At 35.8% G+C, this 16,141-nt stretch overlaps 2 protein-coding genes across 2 annotated transcripts in view; one reads left to right on the top strand and one right to left on the bottom strand.

The window, feature by feature from the left end:
* The first annotated feature begins 1,900 nt into the window (after positions 1 to 1,900).
* On the top strand, positions 1,901 to 5,732 carry LOC124410046 (methionine aminopeptidase 2). The gene is made up of 6 exons (XM_046888160.1): positions 1,901 to 2,100; positions 2,789 to 2,866; positions 2,995 to 3,323; positions 3,642 to 4,046; positions 4,145 to 4,412; positions 4,530 to 5,732. The coding sequence occupies exons 1-6, from the start codon at positions 1,923 to 1,925 to the stop codon at positions 4,733 to 4,735; spliced, it is 1,464 nt and encodes a 487-aa protein (XP_046744116.1). The 5' UTR covers positions 1,901 to 1,922; the 3' UTR covers positions 4,736 to 5,732.
* Positions 5,733 to 6,047: 315 nt separating this feature from the next.
* Positions 6,048 to 16,141, bottom strand: part of LOC124410050 — a 34,591-nt gene continuing 24,497 nt past the window's right edge. Inside the window, exons 3-5 of the mRNA XM_046888167.1 lie at positions 10,594 to 10,750; positions 9,394 to 9,565; positions 6,048 to 6,555 (exon numbers count right to left, since the gene is read on the bottom strand). Of these exons, the coding sequence (XP_046744123.1) occupies positions 6,475 to 6,555; positions 9,394 to 9,565; positions 10,594 to 10,750 (410 nt within the window). The 3' untranslated portion in view covers positions 6,048 to 6,474. The remainder of the gene's footprint in view (positions 6,556 to 9,393; positions 9,566 to 10,593; positions 10,751 to 16,141) is intronic.

The following is a 16,141-nucleotide window of genomic DNA, read 5'->3' as shown; positions in this document are numbered from 1 at the left end:
AACAAATAGTGATAAATAGAAGATTACTATTTAAAATGGAATTAGCCGCAGAGTACAGACTGCTGAGTACCTTAAATTTTTCTGAAGCTTTCCTACACCTATATAATTGTATAATGTATTATTGAATAGCATTTTTATATACATACATACATACATACATACATACATAGATACATATATTAATATATTATTATACACATGACATTGTATGTACTATCGATGTATGGAATTACCTCGGAGCTTTCCTATGACTCTAGTTGAATTATTGTAATAAGATGTTATCAATGTTTAAAAATAATATTGAGTAATAATGATGATGATTTATTATTACATGAATAAATATTTGCCTTGTCTAGCTCAGATTTTAACACAATATATAACACGTACGTGTATGAAGTCAGTACATGTATATGCAGATATTATAATGTATTACGCGATCTTAAGGCCATCTTCATAGTAATCGTTTAGAATTCCCGAAACCCTTAATGTAACATTGTAAACAGATAAAAATACACATACAATACAATTTTAAATACGTTTAGAAAGGTACTCAGCATTCTTACTCAATGTACCCAGGACGATCTTGTGAAAAACAGTATTAAACATTAAATAATATGTAGAGTTAACAGAAAAGACAAATGAAAAAAAAACAAATTAAAAGCAAAAAAAAAAATTAAAAAAAAAATTACGTGCTCAATTGCATTTTGGAGTCAATCTTAAATTGTTACCGTTTTCGCGAGTAATTGTTACGTTTATACTGTAAAAAACTTAGCTCTAGCATGCGGATAAATGTGTAATATGAAAATTTTGCATTAATGCTCATGTGTGGTAACGAATTGTGATTGAAATCAATTGGTTAATCAAAGGTTTTAGATCAACGTAGGGATTGAAAATGACTTGTGGTTTGTGATTGAGTTCGAAATTTCGAATTTATCAATTAGTTTTTGTTTCGTGGGATAACTTCATTGGTTCTTAGATGATTTTGACTACCGTCAATTTCTATCACCTCATATTAACTTAAATTCTCACGATTAATCAATCATCTTGGGGTCAACAAGCGGAATGAACAGCACATAATAGAATTCGTAATTGCAATAATTTTGGAAGAAATTCAAATCGTTAGCAACAATATAAGTTTCCACAATAATTGAATGTGATATAATTTTTTCTCCTAACTGTTTCCAGAAAATTATATGATTACAAGAAGTGTTTCAACATATAAATCAATGTCTCGTTAACACGTATGCACAATTTTTTCGCAGTTATCCTACTATTATAAACTCAAAATACAAAACAGATTAGTGTATAATTATTATATAAATATATATTATTATATTCGCTAGTCGACTATAAATTGTGAGTGTGCTCAATATTAATTAATCGATAGCTATACAATTATGTACCGAATTGTATATGTATTTAAATACAAACTTATATGTATGTTAAGAAGATGAAAATTAAATTAACTTTCACCACGTGATACATAGTGACCCTAGTTCTGAATTAGTAATCACACTCATTACGATCTGGTTGAAAAAAGTTTTTCAACCTTCGATTAATGTGATTAAAATGATAGAATTCGTATTCGATATTAATACAAAGTTGACGTAAAAATCGTTCAAAAATTTGGAAAGCTTGTTTCAAAGTTGACTAGCTTTCCAAAATTCAACTGATACATAAAAGTATACATAATAGTTCACGCAGCGCTCATAATATCTTCTCAATTTTGACTAAATTTTAATCTTCAAAGTCTCAGATTTTGAAATTGCCGCCGTTCGCGCTGCGTGATGCAACGTTCAACGGTCGACCGACTGCTCGCGCCATCTTGAGAGTAGCGGGGGAAGCTACGGTCACTAAAATAGTCACGCCGGGCGGCTTGAGAACCACTGTTGCAGCGATCGCACGTTGTTTCTGCCTCTGCCATGTCGCCCTGCTGCCCCAATCTCATTTCGAAAATGGCCGCTGTTCTGGACGAGGTTGGCAAATCCGCCGAGAAACCAGTTGACGAGGAGAAGGATGATATCGTTGAGGTAGAGGACGAGACCGGGGCCAGCGAGTCCTCGAAGAAGAAGAAGAAGAAGAAAAAGAAGAAGAAAGCCGGTAAGCGATCAACCCCGACGTCCTAAATTCACTGGGTGTGTTTCTCCCCATCGCGTGTTACTCCTACGTCGCGAAAGCCGCCTCGTGTTTTCCTTCATGCCTTTAAAAATTCCCTAAAATTATTTCATTTCTTAACCCGGCTATCCTTGGCTTTCGATGAACTTCAGGTTCTAACCGCCGATACCGGCTCTCAATGCTGTTCTACGCAAGTTTCAACTGTGTATTATTACGATTATTACCTTACAATAACAAAAAATATATTCCATCGATAATCTCCGCCGCGAATATACCGAACGATGTTCGCTTGGTTACGAGATTTTTTTTTCACATTTTCAACGCTCACTTAATCGCTGCGGTCTTTTTACCTAACCTTGGATTAATGTCGTACTATTTTATTAGTGTTGAACTAATTTCAACTACTGTAATCCCGATTTATCAAACCGATTTGTCTCAGCAGCGGCTCTCATCCCTTCACGAGATTATCAAGTATCTCGTGGAGATTGTCATTTACCGTACACAGAGTTTTGTTGATTTTCTTTTTAAAACTTTTATAGATTAGATAAGTTTCTTGCTGTTTGAACAATCTGAAGCTCTTTGCTGTTCTCGACTTTAGGCTACCTCTGTTTGCTTCACTCTTATCGTTTTCTTTTTATCTGACTAATAATAATTCATTGATTGTCACATTAAGGTGCTGGAGAGGCGAGCGCCGATGTTCCTGAAGGAGAAGAGGAAAAAGGCAAGGACAATGAGCCAGCAGCAGCCGAAGGTAAGCGAATAACAAATCTGCCTCTCAATCGCCAGATGGGACGCATCATATAAAATTCAATCGAATAAGGTACATGTACTTACTACATGTCATAATTTTTATTTGCCTCTTTTTCATCTTCTTCCTAGGATCGGCAGAGATCACCGAAAATGGTGGTGAAACAGAGGAGACGAAAAAGAAGAAGAAGAAGCGTAAGCCTCGTGGAAAGGCTGGGGGAATAAAACAGCAAACTGACCCTCCAACTGTACCTATATCTGATCTGTTCCCTGACGGAAATTTCCCAATTGGTGAGATTATGGTTCATCCTCCAGCGGCTGGAATCGATGATAGGACAGCCAAGGATCGTTTCAGCAGCGAGGAAGCTCGCGCTTTGGATAGAATGCATAACGACATATACAACGAAGCCAGGCAAGCGGCTGAGGCCCATCGACAAACCCGAAAACACATCAAGAATTGGGTTTGTAGCACTCTTCCTCTATGATATAATTTTGACTAAAAAGTTTTTATGATTCACGCTCAAAACTGGGTACGCAATCAATCAACTTTTATCAAAGTTTGTTATCTTGGGATAATAACTGCGGCAAACAGTTTAAATTAATCCAGAAACAATCAGAGATAGCGACAAAGAAGTTTTGTCTCTTTTCTGTTCTAGTTCTGTAATATTCGTCTGTTTTCTAATCACTTTCTCATGAAATCATAATCTATTTGCCATGTTGCGCACCTTAACAGCTGAAAATTGGTTAATAACTAATTAAATTGAAATCTTTATTTCCAGGTCAAACCTGGGATGACAATGATAGAGATTTGTAATGAGTTAGAAAAGACAGCGAGGCAACTCATCGGGGAAGATGGGTTAAAGGCTGGACTGGCTTTCCCTACGGGATGCTCGCGAAACCATTGCGCAGCCCATTACACTCCAAATGCGGGAGATCCAACAGTTTTGGAGTACGACGATGTGACAAAGATCGATTTTGGAACGCACATTAACGGGCGTATAATTGACTGCGCTTTCACACTCTCATTCAATCCAAAATACGATAAACTAATCGAGGCAGTTAGAGACGCGACAAACACTGGTATAAGAGCAGCAGGTATCGATGTACAGCTTTGTGACGTTGGTGCTGCAATTCAAGAAGTAATGGAATCATACGAAGTCGAAATAGATGGAAAAACTTATCAGGTACATTGCGAAAGTATTCGGGAAGAAATTGGGAAATCTTTAACTTCTAACTCAGAAAATCAACGTATTAATTCTCTCAATTTCGTAAATTTTCCCAGGTGAAATCCATCAGAAATCTTAATGGGCATTCAATAGCACCTTATCAGATTCATGCCGGAAAAACTGTACCGATCGTAAAAGGCGGCGAAGCTACGAGGATGGAAGAAAATGAATTTTACGCTATAGAAACCTTTGGTTCGACTGGTAAAGGAGTTGTTCACGATGATTTGGAATGCTCTCATTACATGAAGAGTTTCGACGCTGGATTCGTCCCTCTAAGACTGCAGAGTAGCAAATCCTTGTTGAACACAATCAACAAACATTTTGGTGAGTTTTTTACCCACTGTCGAGAGTCCTGCCAGATATAAGTCATTGTATCATAACTGTTTAGACTATAGATCCAAGAATTCGTGAAAACTGACTTGCATTGTAATCACTCTTCAGGTACACTGGCATTTTGCAAGCGCTGGCTAGACCGTGTCGGTTGCACAAAGTATCAGATGGCGTTGAAGGATCTTTGTGACAAAAATGCGGTGGAGGCTTACCCACCATTGGTAGACATCCGAGGATGTTACACAGCTCAGTTCGAACATACGTTGGTGCTGCGTCCGACCTGCAAGGAGGTGATATCCCGTGGTGATGATTATTAGGTGTGTCGATGTAAAATGCAGCTAACAACTCATCCGTGGATAGTCCTCAACGGGGGACAGAGGGCGAGCCCGTAATAGTATTCTAAAAATTAAAATCAGATTTCTAACAAAGGCGACAAGACTTTGGTCCTCATGACACGTCTGGAAAAGTAAAATTCCACCTTTGTATCCTCGTCTTGAAACTCTCTTTGATTTTTATTCGTAGAAGTTAGAACGGGATCCTCTATGTCAAATGCTACTACCGAATGCGTTTAATATTTTGAAAAACCGAGTGACTATTTTTTGTCATATGTATACGTATGTGTACAACATAGCCATGTATATATGTGTATATATATATGGATGATACAGTATACCCGCATTTGATCCAGACTTGTTTTCCATTATTAGTTTGTTCTTTTTTTTTTTGCGTTTTTTCATGCAACATGCTAATGTTAGAAACCCATTTATTCATATTTATGTATCGCTATATTTCAGTACCAGAATTTTCTTTTTTATACGTACAGTTGTGGTTTTCCTAGTGGGTTGATAGATACGACCGCAGTCCTTAATTAGAGGGAAAAAATAAAATGACATCAAAACACAACAGAAAAAAAATTAATGTTAATGTTAAATAAAATATATTTGGGAATTATAACTGTACAATGCTACGTGTGTGTTTTTATTAGACATGTTTAGGCAATATTCATATTGATATATCTAACAATAAGTTGGATACAAACTAGCACATCTCTTAATTTCAGACAGTACGTTTAAGTTCGGTATAGAAAAAAGAACACTTGTTTTAAATCCTCAATCTCTGGCTCCGTTACAGAATGTGTGTAGGGTGTACATTATTCTACTTCAGAATGTTGGAAAGAGGACCTGGTAAGGCATTTTATTTTGTATGTGTTGGGCGTAGGTGGTGGTTCCTATACAGGCATTACATATTAGCCAGCTATTTAGCTAACTGCAGGTAGTGGTAATTACATTAATATTACTAAATACGTTTCATATTTTTTAAGATTAAAACATTAAAACTAGTATAACATAGAACAATATGGTACAAATATAATATGTGTGTATACATATATATATATATATATATATATATAGTGTATATGTATATATGTATGGTATAGATTATTAATTGAAAATTCAAAATAGGCATCAAAAAGTAGGTAGCTCCGTTTTGTTTTCTGTTTTTTTTTTTGTTTTTTTTTGGTAATTTTTCGTTTAATATAGGATTTTTACGAAAATTCTTCTTTTTTTTTTTTTTATATATTATCTCTTTTTCAGTCAGATCTTTTGTAAGTCTATGGAGTGATGTGAAAAAAAGTAATTGTTCGTTTCTAATTCTCCACTTCGGGCCGACTTTACGTAACACAATAAAAGCCCCTAGCAGCTTGTACGTGATTTTCTCCGTCTTGATTGATATTTGTACAATCGACCTAAAACGGTCGACTGATTACTCACTCTTTGACGCCGTATTGCCTAGCACTATCAGACGTTGGATTCCAATACGATTGAATTTTATCTTGGTTGCACATGTATACGCAATATGTGTACATAAATTGTGTTGCAATTGGTATATAGGTATTAGGTATACATTAACGCCTTTTGTACTATGTTTTCATCGCAAAAAGTTGAGCTGCCTCCTTCTTGCGCAGGATGTGATTTCATACATACTGGGTTGAGGGGAAGGTGGTGATGAAAAGAGGCTCTACAGCAGGTTAATCATTATCGCCTTTCGTTTCTTCTCACTGCGACTCCGTCCGTGTTCTCAACTTTGCTCTCGCTGTCACCAAAGGATTCGGAGGTTCCGTACTCTCCGGTTGTTCCTGGATATAAGAAGAAAAATCATCTTATTATAATGATAATTGCGTCTGTCGACTGTACACATTGTTGGCAGTTCGAATTTTACATTTCTCTCTAGTTCGTTTAAATTTATTACCAATAATAACAATATTGAGAGTTATTAGGAACCACAATCACACGTGTAGGTATTTCATGGTAATTTTAGGATATCTTAATATTGCGTTGCAAGCTGTTGTTATAAAAAAAAATTGAGACAATAACCATGTTTCTGCTCCTTGATCTATCGGTAGATTATTATCGTTTCACTACATGCCAATCTTTTTTCTTGATTTCGCAGAGGATGTTCGAAAGTGTTCAAAGTGACCAGCAAAAGTCCAACAAAAATGTTGTCCTGTCTGTATATTCATAGTAATAAGATGACAACAATTGATCAATTGGACTGGCTCGACAGACTGTTTATCACCTGTGTACAATGTCTTATTGATTATTGTTTTCAGTCTTTGCTTTGCATCTCCGTTGTGTAATTTTAATTCCGTAGTAAGTACGTGTCACGTAGAGTGTGTATCACGTTCTGATCAAAGTTTCACCAACGCATTGTCCATACGTATATATAGGTATGTAAAACCAACAACGTGACACTGACACCGTCGATATTTGAGACTGTCCGCATACCTGCATAACTATACTGATATACGCCGTGACGTGAGGTATGCTCTTTCCTCTTTTCTTTCTTAAACATCGTGTGCATTTCTACGCGCGTGCTTACGTGCGTAAATAAATACGTTTCGTTGGACTGCGCCCAAATCGCTCGATCATTTCGTCTGCTTATTTATTTCATTCCGCATCGGATCGTGGCCGTAAAAAATGAGAACCGTTCACGATGTTCGTTTTGTTGAAATTCGAATCATATTTAATTATACCCGCTGGTGAACTTCGCACAACGCTCACCTTTTTTTCTGATCAACTAGTTAATTCAAATGAACATTACGGAGCAACAATTATGATATATTGAGTGGCGCGGTCAATTCGAGTTTCCCGCGGCAGTGCGTCACGTGACTGAGTTTTCGTTGTTTCAGCACTCCAGTTTCAAACTTCAATATTCGATCTCGATAAAAACGCATCGCGTAGTTTGGGTTCATACCAAGTGAGTCACTGACAAGTTTCCGAGTAACGCATAACACACACACACACACGAGTTTATTATTACGGTTACGCGTGCCTTTTCTCGCGAACATTCCATCGGGAAAACTGTAGGTATACTACAAACAGAGAGCAATGGCGCAAGATAAACACGATCGCAATTACTGTCCGTCTCTCTCTCTCTCTCTCTTCCGTCTAACTAGTTTTCGGCGCCGTCCTTGGTCCGGAACAATTAGTTCCATGTGGAATGTTTGCACGTCCTGTAATATGTTACACAAGCGCGTTTATATTTGAATCTCGTACACGTCAATCCTTCCATAAATTCAACGGAGGCGCGCCGCTGCAGGAGTTCGCCTTCTAGAATCTAAACATTCGCTGATTATACGATATACAGAGGTTGTAAGTAAACAACGGAACTGATTCGGATTGGTTCGTTTGAAAAAATAAATTTCACCGCCGTTTCTACGCAGTGTTATACCTGCCTATCTTCAGAGACTGTAATATTTTAGCCTGGGTTGCAGGTTCGAAATTATTATGTATGCGTATATTATAGACTGCGTACTATGTGAGGCGTCAAGTGAAACGAAAGTTTCAACACCCGAAGTAGCTGGAGGCCTAGTCAAACAACTTCGTATACGTAAATGTAATCGGTCATCTCGCGAATTTATTATCCAATGATTGATGGACGGCCGACCGCGGTAGAAAGTGTATTTCTCGTTTCGATTATGTGGCCTAATTCGAGCTAGGAAACGTGTTCCGTTTAGCCGAAAGAAAAAATAAAAAAACTAGACAAGCGAACCAAGAAGTTATGCGATCGTTCGACAGAGCTATGCGGTATGTGTATAAATCGTGTTGTGATATTCGAGTGGGGAATGCAGGGTGACTTAAAATAAGTCCAAATATCCATCTTGCGGGGGCGGGGGTGGGGAGTAGCTATGATTGTTGACCTAACAAACAAGCGAGTAAACCCTTCTCGAGGAGAAAAAAAAAACACTCGCCATCAGGGTTCACTCTTGAGTTTCTTTTTTTCAGGGTATGTATTATACATATACGTATAGGTATACTCTATGGCACAGCGTTGCCAAAGACAAAGAATTTAGAATTTACGAAAATTCCACGAGTTTCTAAGAAATAAGTGAAACGCGTACAGTAGAAGTTCAACTTTACTTTGACCATTTTCAAAGCACTGATAGAGTTTGTTTAGAATTGGAAAAAAAAGAATACGATTCATCCAAGCATGATGAACCCGGAGTGCTTTTAGGAACGCGCGATATCAATAGTCGCCGATAACTTTCTGTACGAAGGGGAATCCCTGAACTCGATATCAGGCAAAACGAAATTTTTTTCACTGAAACTGCGTGATGAATCCATATGAAAATGAAAGAAATCAGTGTGAGAGTCGTTTTGATCTGAGTCGCCTTAACTTGCGTTAGGAAAGTGCTTATAACATTTAAGCACGTGCGTCGTTTATTTTTTTCTCTCTTTTCTCGATATCCGATACGCTAATGACCTTCCATTTCGTATGTATACATACATGAAATTTGTCTTTCGTTTCGTTATTTCGCGTTTCTTCTGCCATGTGAGTAAACTTTGCGCAAAGTGTAGGTACATATTTACAATTACAGCGTGTATATAATGTACCCATGTGTTGTATATACCCGGTGTACCGATAAATATGCATCGCGACCCTCACCTTTGACCCGAAAAATAAAAATACCGACCTTGAGTTGAATGTGTCTGGCTCTCTGCTCGATGGCACGTTGAAGTGCCGTCCTTGGGTCGTCCTTGAAGGATTCCTCCCGTATTCTCTCGGCCTCCTTTCTCGAGGCTGCCTCCCGCTGTTTTTCGAGTGCCCGTTGAAGCTCGCTTTTTTGATTCAGAATGTTCTTACCCCTGTTTAAATATTGGGTAAAAAGGTTTTACTCAAAGGAATTTCAGAATAAAATTAAGCCGTTCTATAATGTATATTATGTAATACATATATATTCTACACTGCTAGCGGGTGTTTCGTTCACATTGGAGAACAGTCCAAGATCCTTTTTCTCTCTCTCTCTCTCTGTTTCAAGAACGATAAGAAGATCAGTATTGAAAAGACCATTTGCACTTGAAGTGAATCGAGATTTCTGTCTGCGTCATAGTTTATAGGCACGGGAATATAATCGTTCCGTCATTAATTATCCCTTTCGATAACAGCAAAATCTTTTGGAAAAAACCCGCTGTTAGTTAGATTCCTCTATATCTTAGTCTCCTCTCCACACCCTGAATTTACACGCCCGACGATAAATATACGTGTTATAAGTATAATCAGAGTCAGTGCAAAAACGTGCCTGTTCATCTTCCTTATCTCGTTCTCATTCACCGTTAGTATAGCGCCATATACGGCGTGACAGAATTTCTAAATACATACGAGTCCATATACATACACGCACGCTTGTACACAATGTAATCTACACACATACATAAGTACAGAGATGACGTACGTCCACAGAGCAAACAGAAAAACGCAACCCACCGAACGGAAGGCAACGCTCCAGCTGTGCTGATAATAATACGTTAAGTATACTATGAACATTAAAAATGTACATATACATAGATATATGTGCATGTATATACGTATGTTATATGAACAAGAATTAAAAATGCGCAATTCATCCGGACAAAAACAATATTATCACAATATACGCACGTATAATTATTTCATTCGCACCAAGTATAATAACTTGCTAAATACCTCAAGCACGTATATCATCCTAATAAGAATTATATGGGTATATTGTAATACACACACACACAAACACACACCAATCGTTATGCAATCCGAGTTTATTATCACGTGGTACACACATAACTCATTATACTTGTATGTATGTACGTATTGTATGAATCAGGAATTATGCTCCCTCTTGTATAACAATACTCACACTCTCTGGTTGAACAGCAATTCTCGGTGAAGATCCTTGTGGTTCATCGAGCCGACGTAGGGGTTGTTCGGCTTTCGCGGCAAGATAAGACCGTCTGGCCCCATGTGGGGGGCTGGCGGAGGCGGCGGAACACCGAGAACCGGAGCCATGTCCTTGCCTGAAAAGCACGACGGAGTAATAATTTGAAATTATAAATAACGTAGTAACGTCTCGTATTATATGTATATGTATAATAATCTACACGTGTATTCTTCTTATATTATGTATCTCATTCTTCTCCGTTCTCACGATGGAATCTTGATATTATATAGGCGAGGCCTCAATAATCGTCTAATTGTCACGTGCCTTGCCCCCCCCCCCCCACTCTCGCGTTATTTTTTCTTTGTTTCTCGCATAACAAAAGGTTGTGCGAATTTATCCCGATTCATGACACGTATGTAAAAATCATTTAACGAGGTGTGACATAATTGCATAAATGACAGGAAGAACCGTCTTTGATTCTCTCTCTCTCTCTCTCTCTCTCTCTCTTTCTCTGTATACATAGGTAGGTTTAGTATAAAACGTGTTATGATGCAAATTCGATGTGTGCATACATATTAGAGTAAAACACAAGTAGAAAATTCGACATATATGTATGTAACTGTCTTTCGGAACGCGCTAATGAGGAGGAATTCCTTTTTTTCTTTTTATCGAGATAACAATAACGGCTCGTTTAATTATTTTAAATCGTGTGTACGACAGTGAAGTCTTTCAGATTGTTTTATTATACCCTCTAAATACGCTATCCGCGATTTAACCGTTCCTTGTTCGCACATTTTACAGTACTGAAGTAAAATATACTCGGACGACGACTTGCCGTCTCACGGCTCAGCTCCAAAGCTCAGAATCAAAGAGCTATATACACTTGGCTATATATTTATCACGCGGATAGGGCTTCGCGTACCCTAATCAGATCAGCTTATTGCCCTGCAAGTCAAGGTAAACCGAATATATAATCATGCTGTTTGTATAAAAAAATTGTACCTATTTTTTCGTCATTACTTTTATTATTATTATCATCGTTCTTTATTTCTTTATTTTACATCACGAGTTACACAGAGGAGATAGACTTTATAGGCATGTATATATTATACGCGTGTAATAATATCACGTGACAATTATATCAGGCACCTATACTTACACACTTGTTAGAGGAAAAAAGATGTAACAAGTTTTTCATATCACCAGACCGCGACTTTACGATACACCCTTTTTTTTCTTACACTTTTTTATTACTTACACACATAGTGGCTTTGATAAACCGCGTTCAATGTAGGAAATGAGAGGTCAAAAAGAGCGGAATTGGGAGCGTTAAACTGGGTCAGGATTTCTGGATCGCGTTCCAGATACCCAACCCATCCAGTTCAGGGTTTGGTCATTCTATTTCGGTCTTCCAACAGCTTACTTTACTCCTTTGTATTGTGTTATTTGCCCCCAACAGGTATGTGGACGGGGTTAATAATAGCTGGAGACAAACCTTGGAGCGTGATGAACAATTTGGACCTGAGTACGAGGAAATAGGAGAATTAATTCACACGCAAGGTTTTCCCAAACTTCTTCAAAGAGGTTTGAAAAAATATAGAAGATTTCCTGCATTTTACTCACGTACGTTACTACACGTTCATGCATTAACGTGATTTTTCGTTACACTGAAATTAGTATTATAAATTTAACGTGAGTATAAGAAAATACTGACAAAGATATTACAATTCGCCGGGTTTACTGGAAAATCCAAGATTTTGAAAGAATTGCGTTTGTAAAATTTGATAACACATCTGCAGAACCAAAAAGGCGTATCAACAAAATTTTATAACGTATAAATCTACGGAAAGATTTTTTTTCCATTTTTTTTTTAGATTTATACGTTATACATATTTTTATGTTGGTTGCAGAAAATTTTTTATTTTGTTTTTATTCATATAGGTGATTTAACGAGCACTTTTAGACAGTTCCGAATCAGTTGCGAAATAACGATTATTCCTAAAAACGCGTCAACTCTTTACGAATTCCAACTCGATTGTTCTGATTTGTGTTGAATCGGTAAGTAAATTTTTGGAGAAATAAATAATTAATAACGATCGATGGAGCTGCAGCATGGGATGATAATAATATAATATAGGTCGTGTGTGTGCCTATATTTCAAAACATGCAACTTCGCGTGACTTTACTCGATTCTGAAATTAATTATTATAATTGACATCACGACTCCGAGTATACATATATTGTACGAAATCCGCCAAACGCGACTATCGACAATTTGAAAAGAGCAGAAAGTAATTCGCATCGTGACGGGAAATATTTATTAACGACTCGCTATCTTCGCACGCGCTTTTAAAATTTTTGTTTACACACCTGTGTGTTACGTAATTAATTTAAATTCTTACGCGTTGCTCTAAAATTTGAGTTTCGAAAAAAAAATTGAAAATATCTCTCGCAGTATTTAACGTTTATAAGTAGTTATAACGATATAAATTTCCTATAAGATTTTAAAAGCTTGCAGTGATGAATTCGACGATTAAAATTTTTAAAACAAAAAAAATAAGAAAATAAAAAAAATTTCTTCATACAAACGAGTTAAGAGCTTTGAATCGGTGCTTTTTCGACGAAGCAGAAAATCCCGTGGATAATGAGGGTGAAAGCTCTGCGGTATAATATGAACAAAAAAACCGCAAGCAGAATCTGTGTCCAGCTGTGCTGGCATTCGAATCGTCGTTATATCATGGCGTTTAAATATCTACCGGTCAACTGCACTGAGAAGAAGGAAATTATGTCAAGATTATTACGATAGCAAAAAACAAAAGAAAAAAAAAATATCTTTTTTAAAAAAAAAAGTCATAATCGGGTTCAAAGTAGAGGGATATTCTTATCTGCTACTTTTTGCGGGATATAGATATACATATATATATATACCTATATTGCTGACACACTGTTAAAAATGATTGTGAATTTACTACACATTTACTGTACAAAACAGTCGTCAATTTACGAAATCAGATTAAGAATTTAGATATTCGGTGCAACGACGTAAATTACTATGCATTAAATTTGTCTCGAACTTACAATAATAAAAATTTTCATTTTACTAAAATTTATAGTAAAAACAGAAAAAAGTAAATTGAGTTTACTAAATTGTTTGATAAATTTATTCTACTTGTAAATTGAATAAACAGTAAACGTATGTTAAACTCACTGCTCTGTATGCGAATGTAACTTCCAATCCATTATAGAAAATTTCATACAGAAATTTTAATCACAGTGTACACATACAACATACTTTCCAAAAAAATATTACTAATTTCTTTTTCAATGTTCTTTCTTTCTTTCTTTTTTCCTTTTTTTACACGAACACTTTATACAGCCTTCTTTAATTCTCCACTTCAATTGATCAAATTACATCCCGTATCTCGGGGCGATATATATTGGCGTGGGTAAATTACCAAGCTTGGACCACCGGCCGTCGTATCGTCATCAATGTCACCATACCCATTTCATGGGGGTGTAGTACCGTAATTGAGGCTTCCGTTTAGGCGTCGCTGTATCGCTAATTTATGCACCCACTTTCTAAACCCGTGCAACAATCACTTCGTGCAGCGCGTTGGTTGCATTTCGTCGATCTTTGAATGAGGGACGGTTTTTTTTTTTTTTTTTTTTTTTTTTTTGGTTTTGTTGTCATTAATTTTTTATTTTCTTTCAGGGTTAACGAACGATATCGTCAGAGAAAATAATAAAATTTGAAAGACACTACTTAACTATAAAACTGTAACATAGACGATTTATAAAATAATTTATCGTATTAATTTCAATGTTCAATACTTATTCAAAGAAAGTAAATATAATATTTGGTCTAATTATTGCTTTGAATATATATATATATATAAATGTTTAATAAGAAAAGAAAAGAAAAGAAAAGAAAAAGAGACGATTTGAATCGTAAAACGCTGCTTGCAACCAGCATGAAATCGTTTTTATACCATTAATTATGTTATATCTTCAACAGGCTTTGGGTTATACCGACTCTTTTACGATGCTACGGGAACATGTCGGCTAATTTCACGATACTAACATTCTCTGTGCCTATAATATAATATAATATAATATAATATAATATAATATAATATAATATAATATAATATAATTCCTCTTCTTATCTTGTCCCATTTCACTGTTTTATATTATTATTATTGTTATCATAATTCCCATGAACCGTAAGTACTATTTCATAATTAAGTAGTAATGATTAAGCAATAAATATTGATACTAATATAATACAGTATAAAATTTCATACAATCATTTTGTGTGCATTGTAATTATATTTATTCTCATTATATATTTAAACTTTTGCTAATTTTAACAATTCCAAAATATTAACCAGTTAGATGGTTTAATTATGTTTATATACATTTATAATACTGCGTGCGTTATATATACGAAAATGCAAAAATTGAATAGCTTAATTAAAATGTAGGATACAGAATGCAAATATTATCGATCATCCGAAAATATCTTTTACCCATGCAAAGTTTTAGCACGGTTCAATTTACGATGCGGTGCAGTTTTTATAACGAGTTTATACACTTTCCCCGGGTTCACCTAGTCGTTCAGCTGTATCCTACACCGTTAATGTAGAATACGTAGCTACGCAGTCGATACGCACACATTTGTACGATGCGAAACACACGCACACACACACGCAAACTTTTGATACTCCGCACGGAGAGAGAAAATCAGGCGAAAACAATCCTGGGAAATCTCTGTTCGCAGCGAAAACGTCGAGAAAGAGAAAGGGAGAGAATGGAAAAGAAAAATAGAGAGAGAGAGAGAGAGAGAGAGTTTGACTGATTGTCAATTTAAAATGTTTACAACGTACGCAGATTTCTTAATGAAAAAACGATGCATCGTACGTCGGAATGTCTTATAGATTTTTCCACAATAAAGAGATCGAAGATTTTTATGTTCTGATGAGAAATAAATTTACCGAGAATTGTGAAAGACCGCAAACTTTACAAGATATATATGAAATGAATTTGCTTATGCATGCGGTAGAAGATATGAAAAAGTAATATCTATTAGAACGTGTGGAGAATTGATTTGAATCGTTTCCAAGTTTTCCAACGCAATTTAATAATACATTTCTTCGACAAATGTATTTATAATGTGTGCAAAGTTTCTATAATATTACAAAAGGATTAAAAAATTATGTATATAATATATATATATATATATATATATGTACATATTCAATTTAAACTTATAAATTATTCTTCTTCTATGGATTTTTTTATTCGGCGAATTCACTGTGCCTAGAAAATGAAACCCTTTCAATTTCTACGTTTGTAGGAAGAATATATTGGAACGAATTTTTATTATTTTTCGGTATGGTGTAATGTAAAAAAAACATCTTTCACTGTTTTTTAGATTTTTTGGTTTGATTTGGTGAGAAAAAACCGTAAAAAAACATAAATTTGTAGTATTATTGAAATTTACGTTCAATTCGATCGTTCTGACTTT

This window comes from Diprion similis, chromosome 8, assembly GCF_021155765.1.
Source record: "Diprion similis isolate iyDipSimi1 chromosome 8, iyDipSimi1.1, whole genome shotgun sequence".
Lineage (NCBI taxonomy): Eukaryota > Metazoa > Arthropoda > Insecta > Hymenoptera > Diprionidae > Diprion > Diprion similis.
The sequence above is the reverse complement of the archived record's forward strand: the minus strand, read 5'-3'. Positions and strand labels throughout refer to the sequence as shown.

Coding starts and splice junctions, on each gene's coding strand:
- LOC124410046 (XM_046888160.1), top strand. CDS start 1,923: ATGTCGCCCTGCTGCCCCAATCTCATTTCGAAAATGGCCGCTGTTCTG. Junction 2,867..2,994: donor TGAGCCAGCAGCAGCCGAAG/GTAAGCGAATAA, acceptor TCTTCTTCCTAG/GATCGGCAGAGATCACCGAA. Junction 3,324..3,641: donor GAAAACACATCAAGAATTGG/GTTTGTAGCACT, acceptor CTTTATTTCCAG/GTCAAACCTGGGATGACAAT.